This window comes from Leptodactylus fuscus, chromosome 3 (genome assembly GCF_031893055.1).
Source record: "Leptodactylus fuscus isolate aLepFus1 chromosome 3, aLepFus1.hap2, whole genome shotgun sequence".
Classification (NCBI taxonomy): domain Eukaryota; kingdom Metazoa; phylum Chordata; class Amphibia; order Anura; family Leptodactylidae; genus Leptodactylus; species Leptodactylus fuscus.
In genome coordinates, this window is record NC_134267.1 from 199,587,778 (window position 1) to 199,604,274 (window position 16,497).

The 16,497-nt window shown below is 42.4% G+C and overlaps 1 protein-coding gene across 1 annotated transcript; it reads left to right on the forward strand.

The window, feature by feature from the left end:
• Positions 1-5,006: 5,006 nt before the first annotated feature.
• Positions 5,007-16,033, forward strand: LOC142196803 (kyphoscoliosis peptidase-like). Its single transcript, XM_075266783.1, has 7 exons — positions 5,007-5,050; positions 5,134-5,201; positions 8,922-9,030; positions 9,866-9,983; positions 12,636-12,824; positions 13,749-13,939; positions 15,087-16,033. The coding sequence occupies exons 4-7, from the start codon at positions 9,898-9,900 to the stop codon at positions 15,977-15,979; spliced, it is 1,359 nt and encodes a 452-aa protein (XP_075122884.1). The 5' UTR covers positions 5,007-5,050; positions 5,134-5,201; positions 8,922-9,030; positions 9,866-9,897; the 3' UTR covers positions 15,980-16,033.
• Positions 16,034-16,497: the final 464 nt, after the last annotated feature.

Below are 16,497 nucleotides of genomic sequence, written 5' to 3' on the forward strand. Positions count from 1 at the left end.
GAACTGCTAGGTGGGGCCAGAACCTTTCTTAATCTACTGGGTGCCACCAAACTTTTTAGAGTCCTGGCCCTCCTGAAAGTAAAGCCCGGCCTTCTAGGCAAAATATTCTGCAAGTGAGGGTCGTTCAATAGAATGGGCCAGTATTTCTGGATGATAGAACGAATACTGGTATGGGCCCCGTTGTATGTGGTTAGGAAATTGCATTTATAATTCACTTCCCTGGTACTGCGGCTGGATTCCAGGCATTCCCGTTGAGACAGGGATCCTGCTTTTTCTTGGGCCGCTTCTACTACTGCCTTAGGGTAATGTTTCTCTCGAAACCTTTGTATAAGCGTCGCACTTTGGGCTTCATAGGCAGACTTGGTTGTACAATTTCTCCTAATACGCTTAAATTGTCCGAACGGTACATTCCTTTTCCATTCTTGTAAATGGCAGCTGTAAAAATCCAAAAAACCATTCGTATCCACTTCTTTAAAATAGGTTCTAGTGCTGATCCCGGACTCAGTACCCATCAGGACAAGGTCCAAATACTCTATTTCTTTGGTGCTGGTCTTCCCAGAAAACCTGAGTCCCCAACTGTTTGCATTAAGCTCATTCACAAATTCATGGAATTCTTCTTCTGTCCCGTTCCAAATGAATAAAAGGTCGTCTATATACCTTTTATAATAAACTATTTTGGGCCAAAACGCAGATCTATAAATACATTCGTTTTCAAATTGCCCAACATAAAGGTTCGCATAACTGGGCGCGAATTTTGCGCCCATGGCAGTTCCACGCCGTTGTATATAAATATGATCTTCAAACTCAAAGGTATTATGTTCCAAGATAAACTGTATAGCGTCAATGATAAAGGATTGCTGAAGTGGCGGTAGAGTAGAATCTTCAGCCAATGTCTTACTGATGGCCGTCAAACCCAAGGAATGAGGAATGTTAGTATATAAAGATGCCACATCAAGAGTGGCCCAGAGGTAAGTGGGTTTCCAGAGTTCCTCCAAAATATCGGACAACATATGGGAAGTGTCACGAAGATGAGAGGGGAGGCGAGTTACTAAGGGTTGTAAGTGGGTATCCACGTATTGTGAAAGGTTCCGTGTCAGGGAGTGTAGTCCGGAAATGATGGGCCTCCCTGGTGGATCCTTAAGATTTTTATGGATCTTAGGTAAATGATAAAATAAAGATAAACTGGGATTTATGATAGTTAAAAATTCTCTTTCTTTTTTATTTATAATACCCTCTTCAAATCCCTTTTTTATAAGTTGTAAATAAGCTTCCAAATGAGCGGATGTAGGGTCCGAGGGTAGTACTGTATAGTATTCCTCATCCGATAGGAGGCGCCAGGCTTCTTTTAAATAATCAGACCTGGATTGGATAACTATACCCCCACCCTTATCAGCCCTTCTTATGATGATATCTGGATTTGAACAGAGAGAGCGCAGGGCTGCCCTTTCTTCCTTACTAAGGTTGTTGCAAGGGCCTGAAGTAAACATGTGATGGGAGCCCAAACTTCTAAATTCAGCTGACACCAGGGCAAAAAAGGTTTCCAGATGGCAGCCCTTATGGTGTACAGGGTAAAAATTAGATTTGGGTTTGAGCCCAGAATGGACAACAGCAGTTGCACCCACTGATGTCGCAGGGACTGTGTTGTGAACATTAGTATTAGTATTTTGTACAGGGCCTGGGTCTGAGTTTCGGCAGTCCTTTCCTTTTCCATTCTCACTTTTTGGATGGATACCTCCATTCTTAATATTAAAATGGCGAGTTAGAGTGAGCCTCCTTACAAAATCATTAAGGTCTATGAATAATTGAAGATCGTCAATCTTCTCATCAGGGCAAAAAGATAGGCCTTTGCTTAATAGGCTCTCTTCTGCTTTGGTCAGGTGGTATTCTGACAGATTAAAGATGTTTTTTACTGCCTGTTCCGTTTTGGGCTGAGGCTGAAGGCCTGCATTCTTGCGAACTCTTCTCCTCCGATTCCGGACCTCTCCCCTGCACCCTCTTCGGGTTCTACATTTTTCCTTTTTGTGCTCATGGGGCTGTAATAATCCGAAATTTTGGTTATACGTGGAATGAGAGGTAGTTCCCTGATATGCACCCGCACTGGCGGGTGTCAGTGCGGTGGGTAATGGTAAAAAAGATTCCGAAGGATTATTAGGACCCTTCCCACTGGGCGATGCTATGGCCTCGTCAATCTGGGTCATTGACATAGGTGAGTGGTACAAGGAATCGTCCATCTCTGGGGACGATACAGAATGCGTGGAGGCATTCAACAGGACAGTGGGGCTGTTCTCAGGTGTAGATGGTACAGGATTATCTGTATTTACTCTACTGCATGCTGGGCCCCCAATGTATATAGCCGTAGGGTCAACAGAACCAGCCCTATAGGGTATATCAATAGTTCCAAAACTGGTAGGGGGCATACCCAAGGAGGTATGGGAGTCAGCAGCTGGAGTGGATTTGACACCTAGTGTGCCAGGGTTGAGTGTCTCCTTAGAACTGACAACGGTATGTACAACTGGTACATGGACAGTTTTCAAAGAAAAATTTCGGGGCGCAGGTACCGGACGGGGTTTCTTACTAGTCCCCAGACCAGGGGAGGTGCCACCTGTGGTGTAACTGTTTCTACCCGTCTCCCAATCAGATGTACCCCCCCCCCTCCATTTGTTTTCCGGTGATGATATGACCTGTTACTACGCTCTAACTGGATCTCTGTATGGAAAAGTTTCTTTTTTAGCACCTTTTTCCGAAGAGACTGGGGTCCTGACTTGTCTTTTTTGCTTTTATTTTTATTGTTATTATTATTAATATTCAGGGTTCTGTTACCCCTGGATTCCATTTTTCTAGGTTCATTACCAGGTGTGCTATTGTTGGAAATCTTGTAAGCCCAATACATATCACCAGCATTGGCATAGTCACATCTATCACGATTAAGTTTAGGAGTCTTAGACTCCAAGATTTTTCTCTCCGTATTAAGGAGCCTAGACTGTAGAGCCCTGCATAATCTGATAAAATCAGGATGTGAGTTAAACTTATCAATTTTTGTGATTAATTCATTGATGGTGTTCCCTAGGCCCGTGGCTAGGGCATGCCTTTGACGGGACAGATGGTCAATAAGACCAATACTACTGGTATGCAATTGTTTATCCCAGATGGCTGAAAAGGTTGTGTCATCAGGGAAGGGACATACCAATTTTAGGCGTAAGCCTCTAGGTATGATGTTTTCTTTTAAATAGATAAGTAGATATTTGTGGTCAAGGAAATGTCTTGTTTCATTTACAAGAGCTTTCTCTAGATCCCAAAATAGAGTGTCCAGAGTTTTCCTATCCATATCCTCAATGTCAATTTTTTGTCCATTAGACCTCCCCTCAGTGGATGGAGGTCCCACCGTGGGTGGTCTCGTGTATTGTTCAACCAGGTCTTCCCTGGTATCATTCCTAATGCGGATAAAATCCATTTGGATACAGGAACAGGTCTTCTCCAGGCGCCAGGCTGTATAGTCCGTAGACTGTCAGCAAAATGATGATCCTGGTTCCCTGGGGGCCGCACCACCATGACCTTGAGACTTAGGCTGAATAAACACCGTTCGAACGTGGTTAACAGCTTTCTAAAACATGGGGTTTCTAGACATGCGGCTAGGCACCATAATAGCTCTTTTGAAGGTTTTAAAATTACCCCCATTGACCATGTTCCATCCCACTGCCCGAATAGATTTGAGACACTGAGACGCAAAGAAATCCTTTGGATCTACAAGTTTGATAGTCTGGCACCCAAGGGTCTCAATGAAGCCCTTGAGGACGTCACACGATGAGGCTCTTGTTGTTTTTTTCCTGAGTCGTGTCAGACTACCTTTCAGTTTTAGGTTCCCATCATTTTAAAGTCGTTTATCCTACAGGGAATTTTTACTAAGGTTTTTTTATAGCCCTATTATTAATTGTAATATTATTAATATTAGCTGTAACTGTAGTATTAGCTATAACTGTAACATTGGTCTTAACAATTGATTTAACTGTAATATTAGGTTTAACAATTCATAATCATTCACTCATTTATTTAAAACTTTTTGGTTTATTTTAATAATCGACTATCTGCTTTTCTGAAAAATCAAGCCACTTTTAGAATCATCCCGTTTTAACTGTTGGGTTTAATGATCTACTGCCATTTATCTATACAATTTTATGTATGTATATTCATATACTTTTATGTGTGGCTCAGGTGGTGTTCTGGACCGTATTGTGTTGGGCACCTTGGGTGACCGTGTCGGGACTCGAACTCGGTCTGCCAGGCTGTTTGGTCGGGACAGTCTCGGGAGCCCAGCTGATGTCTCCATTTAGCTTGGGACATTAGTCCACCTGGTGCTCAGGAGAGTCTACTGCATGCTACGCTGTCTCCACATGTCCGGGAGTGTTTACCTACACATCCTCTCTGTAGCATGTATGAAGCCCAGTATCTCTATCAGCTGTTCTCTATCAGCTGATTCCTGCAGCTACTTCCTATAAATAGGAGCTGACAGCTTCCTTATTTTTACACCCAGTATCCACTGTGGGAAGGTAAGCTGACCTCTTATTCCTCTGCTCATATTTAGTTGTCTACTCCTTATTGCTTTGAATATGATGGGTTTATAAGTTCAGATTGGAGTTTTGGAGTGAGGTGAGCATCCTCCTGTTTCTAGTCAAGCCAGTCCCTATGTAATATACCTATTTACAAGTTTTTGGATTGACTAGCCACTGTGTAACCTGTCTGGTATGAAAATGAGTATATAGATGGGCATGTGTGTATATATGTATATATGTGTACATGATTATGTGTGATCTGTCTGTGACTCATCTGTGTATGAGTCATTGGTTTCTATAAGCTTCAATGTTTGGTATTGAAAATATTTTACGTACATATGGGTTCAACCATCTGACATTTTAGTGTAATACTTATCCTTTTGTCTATATTTTTTTCTACTTATTGTTGTATTTGTGTAATTTTAAGGTTATCTATATGCACTTGAGAGAGAGCAAGATTGGCTCGAAACGTGTTGTGCTGTTACCAAATAAAGTCTTTTTGGGTGAGCGCTGCCTCTGTACTTCTCTTTGGAGAGTCTGGTCCTAATTTGCTGAATTCCTCACGTCTTCCTGATGGCCTTTTCAGCTGCTGCCCTCCTGAATGTTCCATTTGATTGTGCCTATAGGTTGTTGTGTTTCACACAACCTGCCAAGGTGAGAGGCCATCCTGTTTTCATCTTATATTTCCATTTCATTTATTGAAATTACTGCACTAGGGTCGGCTCGGCGCCCTGTTTTTCTTTTTTTATGGTCAGAGTTTTATCCACTAGAAGTAACAGAATGAATGACAGCAAGCAGAGATCTAGAAAACTGAGAGAAATTGATATAGAAAGTATATTGGAAAATTGTATATCTTTTTATTGTACACTAGCTTTTACCCGCGACTTCGTCTGCGGTGATTTGAGAATTGGGGGGACACAGACTTGTGAAAGTAGTTTCTAAGTAGATGGGGCATCTTTGGCAGGAATGGTAAGTGATATGTATATTACCTTATGTTTGTATGTGTGTTAGTGATTTGTTTGTGTCATTTTATTTTATTTTTAGTTGAACTTTTTTTTTTGCCACTTAGGGGTTTGAACCACAAGATTGTGTGCGGTACTATTATCGCGGCTGTCTATAGACAGCCACGATAGTAGTATTCAAAGCACAGACGTGGGAGCGTGCAGTATGCTCCCGGTGGTCAGCGGAACAGGTCGGCTCGTGGGAGGTCAGCAGCCAGGAGCCGGCCTGCAACTTGGAAGGTATGGGGAAGGGGTCATTGAGGGGGGCGGGGGGTTAAATATTAATGGCTGCAATCCTTTGATTGCAAGTCTCCATAGACGGCAATCCACATGTATTGCCGTCTATGGGAGATTGTGTGCGGTACTATTATCGCGGCTGTTTATAGCCCAGCCGCGATAGTAGTATTTAAAGTACAGACGTGGGAGCTTGCAGTATGCTCCTGGTGCTCAACGGAACAGGTCGGCTCGTGGGAGGTCAGCAGCCAGGAGCCGGCCTGCAACTTTGAAGGTATGGGGAGGGGGAAATTTGTATTGTTAGGCCTCCGGGTGTAGCGGAGAGCCGGTTGCTCTTTGGGGGGTGGGGGGTTAAATGTTAATGGCTGCAATCCTTTGATTGCAAGTCTCCATAGACGGCGTGTATTGGCGTCTATGGGAGATTGTGTGCGGTACTATTATCGCGGCTGTTTATAGCCCAGCCGCGATAGTAGTATTTAAAGTACAGACGTGGGAGCGTGCAGTCAGCAGCCAGGAGCCGGCCTGCAACTTTGAAGGTATGGGGAGGGGGAAATTTGTATTGTTAGGCCTCCGGGTGTAGCGGAGAGCCCGTTGCTCTTTGGGGATGTTGTGGAGGGCCGGCCCGTATGGGCTAGCCGGCGGGCTGTGGGGAAATGCTAGGGCGGAGGAGACTGGAGAAAGAGCAGGAGCATGTGTCCAGGGAACTTACTGCAGAGCAGGCAAAGCAAGGTAGGGAAGGCAAGTTTGAGGGTCGGGGATGACTGTGGAATGCTGGCATAGACTTGTGGCGCCGCGGGTCAGGCTTTCAGTGCGCTGTAGTGACGTGTAGGCAGGAAGTGTGCGTGTGGCCTCCTCAGTGCAGTGTAGTTCGTCTCACTGACCAAGCGGTGTCATGCTGGTGTTCAGCAAACATGGCGGGCGGGCTGCTGATGTATGTTACCGGACTGTGTAAGGTGAGCAAGGAGGGGAGCAAATACGTGTAAATGTGAGTGAGTAGAGTGAGGGCTACCCGAGGGGTGACAGTAAGGAGTGTGCAGGCAGGTTGAGGCAGGAAATGCCAGGCAGTGTGTGTGAGTCTATAGCTGGGGCTAGGAGTCCTGCTTTTGTGAGTCTCCTGCAAGGAAGCCATGTTAACACACGAATTCTAACTAGCATAAAATATAACTTTTATTTTGATCAGCTAAAAATAATATAGCCAGGGCTATTAAAACAAACAAATAACAAACACACCAGCAGACGTGATTAGGACAACTCCCAATACACTCTTTCAGTATGTGTCCCCACAGACTGCTGGCGCAATTATATTGATTTAAATGAGCATCCAGGGAATAGTAAACTAACTCTCTGGCACATGCTAGTAAACACCACTTTATAGGTTCAAGAATAAGAGGTTGTTACTCTAGCTGCTGCCGTAGCTGTATAGGATAATCATCCCCCCATTACCCTGCTCTGATATCTTGCATAGAGCCCTGGAGCCTATTGACACTCATGCACACTTACACACATGCCACCCTATGTAAGCTAGGTGCGGCTTTTTTACAGATTAAGTGTGCATACCAAATGCTGGTCTTAGTAATTTACTGACATTTATGCTCTTTCACTATTATTATTATTATTTTTAGCTGATCAAAATAAAAGTTATATTTTATGCTAGTTAGAATTCGTGTGTTTAAAGGTAGCATTTTGTGCCCCTCTTTGTCAAATAGAAGGAAGCCATGTTGTTTAGTGGCACCAAAAGTAGCCTGTGACTCAATCCTAAGGGAAAACTATGTTTGTGGAAAATTGCACATCCGTCCAGGCGTTTTAGCGTGATTGAGGAACAAACATCCAAACTCACAAACATCCAAACACACAAACTTTCACACTTATAATATTAGTAGGATTTGTTTGGCAATATTGGTCTGAAAGTGGCCAACCCCTTTAAATAGAAGCTTGTTTTAAAGGATGGATAGCACTCCAGGTAGTTGAGCTTAATTATTAGTTTTATTTTATTCCATGTTAGACCAATATATCATATACAGAGCTGTCCAGAGCTTGCTAAGGGAAGACATACATCTCCCCCAACCTTGGGTTCCTTACCAGGATCACTTCTCCTGGGCCCCACAAGAAATATATTTGTGCTAGATATGCAGCAGCCATCACATCTTCTTATTCAGATTCATGTGCCTGAGGAAGGGCTCTCGCAGCCTGAAATGTTGCTCTCGGCTCAGTGTCCTAATTGCAAAAGATTTTTGAGCTATAATTGTAAAAGTATGTTCACACACGGCTAGGGTTGAGCGATCAGGATTGGAAAAGATCGGGTTCTGATTGGCGATTGAGTAAATTTAGCGATTGGGTTTCCGATCCCGCCTAAAAAAGATCGGGAACAGAATTCCGATCCTGATTGCTCAACTTACCTGCACAGATCCGCTACCACTCCCTGTTCTTCTTGGTCCTCTCCTCTCACATTCACATGCCTTCAGAGTGCCGTGCGTGCCCCTGCCTTTGTAGGCTAGTGTTACAGATGCTGGGAGAAGGCTGGGCTTGTACAGGACAGGGAGACCTGAGTGATGCACTCAGGTCTCCCTGTCCTGTACCCGCCCACACTCTCCTAAGCCACAACAAGCCCTGCCTACTCCCAGCATCAGTAAGACTAGCCTAGGGAGGTGGGGGCGCGCACGGCGCTCTGAAGGCATGTGAATGAGAGAGGAGAGGACTGAGAAGAACGGGGAGCAGCAGCAGATCTGTGCAGGTAAGCAGACAGCAGGGGGGGACTTAGTAGCCGGCAGATTTTTTTTTTTTTAATCACTACACAGCGTGGAGTCCAAAAATTGAAGCGTTCAATTTTTGGACTCCACGCTGTGTAGTGAATAGGATCGTTTTTAAAATCCGATCTTCAATCATTAAAAAAAAAAACATTGACTTGCATTAGGATCAGAATTGGGATTGGGTTCAGATGGAAAATGATCGGAAATCGGATTTTAAAAATGATCCTGAAATCTCAAGATTGGCTCTTCCGTACACATGGCAGATTGGATGTCTCAGTTACAGAAATAAATCTGAAATAAATGTACTGTGTGTGCAATGGATATGACAGGGTGTATCATCTATGGTCATGTGTATGTGCATGTATTCTTCCCTAAGCTTCTTTTTTCATTAGTTGCGGCCTACGGGATCTGTAGAACATTTAACAAAGCAACTAATCCGTGATGCTCATACAGACCTGGAGAAAGTTCGGGCTATCTGGATATGGATCTGTCATCATATAGGTACATAGATAATCATAAAGGTACATACAATAAGATTAAGCATCAGGTGGCATACACTGTTATGCTTACTATGAATATAAAATGAAAGCTTTATTACTGACCTACTGACACATAGATCCTACTTGCCAACAGAGTCATAACCCTATAAAGTCAGTCTTTTATCTGGCACGAAAGACCAGTCACTGACTACTATACAAAATCTGAAAAACTGCTGTTACATATAGGGGTTATGAGGAGAAGAGAAAAAAATTGTATCAGGAGGACTCTTTAGTTATCTGTGAGATTACCCAGATGACTCAGAGACAAGAGATTACTTATTGGGCACCTTGACAGTATTAAAGAATTATCCCTACATGTCTTCTTCACAATTTAAGAATTTATTGGGTATCACACTTATATACGTATATAAAGGGAAGACTTATTTACTGGTGCACTCCGGTGGCCTCTTATGATGACTCTCTAGCTGGCGATATGGTTGATACTTTGTATTTAGGAACAATGTTTGTTAGGACTGTTGTAATATATACTAATGAAGTACGTTGGTAACATCATTGGGGTTTCCCACTAAATACATTAAGTAGATATCAAAATGCTAGGGAAATGGTACCCCATCCCAAAGACTGGATCCCCACGATCAATGACTTATTTCATTTTGGGGTTGGGATATTTTTCCAGTAACGTCCTATTGTTGATATAATAGGGGCCAGTCCAATCTCTATGGTCAAGCCTCAATTGTATAGCATATCATACCCATAAATGTTTTCAGTGTAAAGACCCTTCAATAATTGTTTTTTTATTAACTACAATTGTTGACAATGTAACATTCCCCCCCTAGAATACGATGTTATAGGCCTTAAAAATTCAGCCATGAGGTCATCTGATCCTGAAGAAATCCTAAGAAGCGGGAAAGGTGTCTGTGCTGGATATTCTAGTCTATTTCAGGATATGTGCAGGTAAAATATTGAACGTCCTAGTGCGAATGGTTTACATAACACAATCCCTTATGTCCTTCCATTATATAGTATGTGTTAATCCTGAAAAAAGAAGAGGAAAATAGACCAAATACTACTCAGTTTTTAGAGAACAAAGTGCTCTGTTCTTTGTTATTCCAGGAACTTTGTCACACTGGTCCATGGACATTGCCTGGTATTTATATGAATGGGGCTGATCTTCAACACCGAAGTCCATGGACATGTTTCTAGAATAAAAAATAGACTTTAAAAAAATGCCTCCTTTAACCCCTTCCCGACATGCGCCGTAATAGTACAGCGCGTGTCGGGTCTGTAACTATGGCGACCGCCCTGGAGCCGGGCGGCCGTCATAGCCGCCGGGTGTCTACTGCTTTAAGCAGTAGACAACCGGCTCTAATGCCTCCGATCGGTCCCCGGACCGATCGGAGGCATTAACCCCTCCGGCGCTGCTGTCAAAGGCGCCGGAGGCGCTATCTTCCCGGCGGCGCATGGGCGCCGCCATTTTGGCAAGGATCGCCGGCTCCTGGAGCATGCTCCAGGGCCGACCCCCCGTTGCCATGACAGCCGGGAGCCTTGTTAAGGGCTCCCAGCCAGTCTGCAAATTCTCTCTTTTGCAGGCTGGTGTATACAGCCTGCAAAAGAGATGATGATTTTTTGCAATGCATTGCAATGCATTAGCATTGTAATGCATTGCATTAGTGATCAGACCCCCTGGGGTTCAACACCCCTAGGGGGTCTAATAAATGCAAAAAAAAAATTAAAAAAAAGTTAAAAAAAAATATAAAAAAATATAAAAAGTATTAAAAGTTCAAATCACCCCCCTTTCCCTAGAACAAATATAAAAGTAGTTAAAAACTGTGAAACATATACATGTTAGGTATCCCCGCGTCCGAAATCGCCCGCTCTACAAAGCTATAAAAATATTTTTACTGTTCGGTAAACGCCGTAGCAGGAAAAATAGTCAAAAGTGCCAAACCGCCGTTTTTTCACTGTTTTAATTCTGATAAAAATTTGAATAAAAAGTGATCAAAGCAATAACATTTCCCGAAAATGGTAGAACTAAAAAGTACACCCGGCCCCGCAAAAAAAGACGCCCTATGCATCCCCGTACACCTATGTATAAAAAAGTTACGGCCGTCGGAATATGGCGACTTTTAGAAAAAAAATTTTTTAACACCGTTTTGGAATTTTTTTTAGGGGTCAAAATGTAAATAAAACCATATAAATTTGGTATCCCTGGAACCGTACCGAAACACAGAATACAGGGGACATGTCATTTTGGCTGCACAGTGAACGCCGTAAAACCAAAGCCCGTAAGAAAGTCGCAGAAATGCATTTTTTCTTCAAATCCACTACATTCTGAATTTTTTTCCTGCTTCCCAGTACATTATATAGAATAATTAATGGTGGCATCATGAAGAAAAAATTGTCCCGCAAAAATTAAGATCTCATATGACTCTGGGAGCGGAGAAATAAAAAAGTTATGGGGTTTAGAAGGAGGGGAGTCAAAAACGAAAAACGAAAATCAAAAAATGCCATCGGCGGGAAGGGGTTAAAACCTTAAAACCTCCTGGTTTGGGACTGATTACTGTTGTATCAAGTATCATATGCATTGAATGCTCAAGCAGTCCATGAAACATACTGACACAGCAGCCAGAAGAAGGCGAGGCAATGTCATAGAAGATGTCTGGTGGGACCTTGCAAACACATATGATGGGTTGTCATAGACAGGGATTTGCCTCCTAGAGTGTCACAGTGTCTCTGTTACATGAATAGAAGCTGATACTGCTGGACCTGTTGTCTCTCACAGACATCAACCCCAGAGAAGATAGAAGAAGGTTACTGTGCACTAAGTGTGTTGTGTAACCACCAAGTGTATTGTGCCACTTTGTATATTGTATAACCATTACGCATTTCATGCCACTATTGTAAAGAAATGAAGTTTTTGTATATATCCTCTACCTCTATTATCACCACTGGTGGTTAGATCCTTATTGTCCACATCTAATGGACTTTATTTGTAACAGTTCCCTGATGAATCTCTCTGAGCGAGGGGAAACGCGTCAGGATGGATGACGTCTGTATCTACAGGGACTGGTCTTTGTCCATATCTGAGCTGTGATTTATGATACCCAGTGTGTCCTTCAGGGGCTCTATATGGGTTGTCATACTATTCTCAGTATTTGAGAAGGTGGGGTACACTAGGGGCTGACCTGGAGCATTTTGATAGTTCTCCTGACATCCTGTATGTGAACATCCGACCTGATCATTTACCTGAGATCACTACTAGAGATGAGCGAGTACTGTTCGGATCAGCCGATCCGAACAGCACGTTCCATAGAAATGAATGACGGTGGCCGGCCGCTTAACCCCCCGCGTGCCGGCTACGTCCAATCATTTCTATGCGAGCGTGCTGTTCGGATCGGCTGATCCAAACAGTACTCGCTCATCTCTAATCACTACATCTACACGAAGTAGACTACTGAATAGTAAATCCCATTTATTTCTCTGACTATGGGAAATTTGAGGGCAGTTGTTTTAGTATATGATTTAAAGTTAAGTTTTCTATTTCTGCTGGGGGGTTTTTCTGTGTATTTAATCTTTTATCATTTTTAAGCAACTTTTTTTGTGTAGCCGTGCAGGTATTACATGTATATCGGTAAATGGCTATGGAAAAGGGGCAGGATACCAAGTCGGACAGAAAATACCTGATGAATCAAATCATGCTTGGAACATGGTGTTCCTGGAAGGGCGCTGGCATCTACTTGACAGTACATGGGGAGCTGGCAATACTTCTGAAAATAGTAGCAAGTTCACATTCATGTAAGTATTGTGTAATTGCCACAATCTAGAAAATGAAATATCTGGATGTTCCTTCCATTTGTGATGTTTCACATTGTAGCATTGCTGCCTTGAAGAATTATGTCCAAGGGCTCAGCTCTGACCAGGGTAAAATCTTCTGGAATAGCTGCAATTTGCGATTGGAAAACAACTGCAACATTGTAATGTTGAATCCCGTTTGTGGTTTTAGACATATTTATAAATCTGTCTTACAGACCTTCATAACTTTCCTATATGCACAAATTCTGGCTTACTTCCTGATGTGTTATACTTGGTGGTATACCTTGCACAAGAAATCCTGCGCCAATTTGTACTTTTCTGTTTCATAAATGTGTCATAAAGTTAGACAATTTCGTATCAAGCCCATGCTAGTGAACACTTATTGTATTTTTATGTTTTTTTTGGCACCTGCTGTTCATAAATATGTCATAAATGCAGTGCTGCATAAATTTTGGCATAAAAAGTAGACATAAAACTGTTGGAATTGTAATGATAAATATGCAGCAGATTGTACTGTGTGTGGGGGCCAATGTGGAGCAAATTGTACTGTGTGGGGGCCCCTTCACTATTTATATCACACAGTATCTGTTTTATAGCAGATGTGATATACAGATCCTGCGCGATGTAAATAGTCAACATTAATTTTTCAAAATTATGCCAAATGCAATTGTCTACCTTTCAGTACAAAATTGTTTTATACCATTGAAAACTCTGCAATGCTCCACTCACAAGACCGTATTTTACAGGTCTGTAACTGTACACAATTGTGGATCCGCACAGTATTAGGGTTAAATTGCCGTGTTGGCACTTTGCGATAAATTAGTTGGTTTTGGGTTACAGTCTAGGCACTCGGTCTCTAAAAGGTTCGCCATCACTGGGTTAAACTATGTTTTTTCCACACTGCAGGTACAATGAATTTTACTTTTTGACCCACCCTGCGCTCTTCATTGGAAACCACTATCCAGATAAGAAAGAACACCAATTACTGCAGCCAACGGTGTCTCGAAAACAGTTTGAACAATTTCCATTTTGGAAAGGATCTTTCTATAACTGTGGTCTTTTAGCATTTCATCCTGAAACAGGAATTATATATTCAGGTAAGCAGAAACCGATTTAGTGATGTAATCTATCAATGCATTATAGAGACCCCTCCTCTATTAACAAGTGCACAGAGCAGCTCTCACTGTAGGAGGCAAATTGTAGCAGTGCTGTCCTGAAACAAAATGGGCAGGTGTTCATATATGACCAGGACAACACCTTCACTTCACTTCTTAGGGCCTTCTTCAACTCTGTGGTTGCCTCAGCCATCTTTTTCGGTGTGGCCTGCTGGGGGAGCAGTATATCAACCAGGGACAGAAATAGACTTGACAGGCTGATCAGGAGGGCCAGCTCTGTCCTGGGGAGCCCCCTGGACCCAGTACAGGTGGGTGGGTGACAGAAGGATACTGTCTGTGGTGACCTCCATGAGGGAGAACAAATCCCACCCCATGTATGAGACCTTGATGGCACTTGGCAGCACTGTAAGTGACCGTCTGCTTCACCCCAAGTGTGAGAAGGAGCGCTATCGCAAGTCCTTCCTTCCAACCGCGACCAGGCTGTATAATCTACATCAGACCAAGCGAAGATCACTCCGCACAGAGAACTAATTATGAATGTCCTCCTTCTTTCTTCTCTGTTCCTAAGCTGCTATGGACTCCTAGCATATCTTTCTCAGCATATGTGTGTCTACTACTTCTGTAATATTTACTGTGTATTATCATGTATCTGTATTACTATGCAGCTGTAACATACTGAAATTTCCCCACTGTGGGACTATTAAAGGATTATCTTATCTTATCTTAATTAATTAAAAATACATTGGGGCACATTCATGACGACTGCCGATACTAACGCCAGTCTTCATAGCTTTGGAGGATGCACCTTATTTATGGGGAGGCACATGCTTCATCTTATAAGAGTCACACTCTCAGTTGACTCCAATCTATGAAGACTGGTATTACTGTTCTTGCCCATGCTTGGGCAGCAAGATGGACCCCTGAAACTTAGCAGACACATCCATGCCTTGGGCTGGCCTCCAATAGCAGCATCTCTTCTCTAACACTTGTAAGGATTTTTACTGAAGATCATGGGCTACCAGTGAAAGTGGTGGCCATGCTCTATGTTTGTGTACTTAATGTGCCATATTTTGAAGGAATTTACAATATGAACATTTTATACTTTTTTTTTTTTCTATTTTTTATCCAGAAAATGGAAAGGTTTCTGTCATCGTTGAAAGTCAACAAGATTTACAATACATCTTTGATGTCAATGGAAATAAGCATGGAGTAATGAAATTGGTAAAATGTGGAATGGAGCTTGATGTTTACCTACAGAGGACTGGAGACCATGAGCTAAGCATATATGCAATGCAGCCAGGTTCTTCAAATAAATATACTTGGGTTCTGGGGTATAAAATAATTTGCACTGCCGTAGATGCCACCATGAGAATCCCAAAATGTCTCAACAATCCTGTTGGTCCAAGTTGGATTACTGAAGAGGCAGGACTTGTGGAACCATCATACCCTGAACCAGTCATTCATACAGTTGATGGGCGTTGTACCCTCAGCTTTAAAACAATCAAGGACTTAAACTTCTTATGTAGTTTAGACTCTGATGAAATAAAAATTACATCAAATATGGAGCGTCGACATGTCTTCCTAACCCAAACACATGACAAAGTTGAAATGAAGGTCCAACTTCCAAGCCAAGGAACGTATGTTCTGAAGATTTATATCCGACCAGAAGGCAGTAAAAGTTCTTACGACTACTTATGTAACTATCTCATCATTTGTACCAACCCTTCTGTGAAGTGGCCTGTATTTCCTATGACATACGATCAATGGGGCAGAAACTTTGAGCTAGTCCATCCCCTAGAAGGAGTTCTTCCAAAGAATACCAATATCCCCTTTAAGCTTCGGATTCCTGATGTGACTAAAGTGTGTTTTAAAGGGAACACATTCATTCCTTTAACATTTTCTAACAGGGGTTACTGGGAAGGGACCTGCAGTACCACTGGTCATGAAAAACTTATTGTCATGATCCAGTATAATAATACCAATAGTTGGCAGTACCTCCTAGAATACACTGTAAGTAAGTGAACTCAGTGCAATGGTCTGGAACTACCAAATGCAAGGTTTATACCTTTATTTGATAATACATGTATTTACATATATATTTTATACAATATGTTATTAAAGATTTGTTTAAGTTCATTCTGTTCTTTATTTAATAATATTTACACAATGTCAAGGTTGCATTTACCATAGAAGTACCCTATTGGGTCTTTGGGGAGGGGGGCCTGGCCTTAATCGGTCGCATCTCTTATGCCGCTATCAACAACCTGAGCAGGAATCTCCTCTTCAAAGGAACTTCATTGTATGCAAATAAGAAGGCAAGAATAAATTCGAAAGTCATGAGAAGGATGGAGGAGGGAACTAACACTAGAGCTCTGGGAGGCAAAACTTAATAACCATAATTTGGAGTGCCTTTCCATCTTTTAACTGGACCCTCCATTAGCATGAACATTAGCTAGCACTGTATGAAAATTGAAGGGGATTTCCATTCACACCAGAAAACGCTGGGAGGGCCCAGGTAGGGTAAAAAACAAACAAAAATA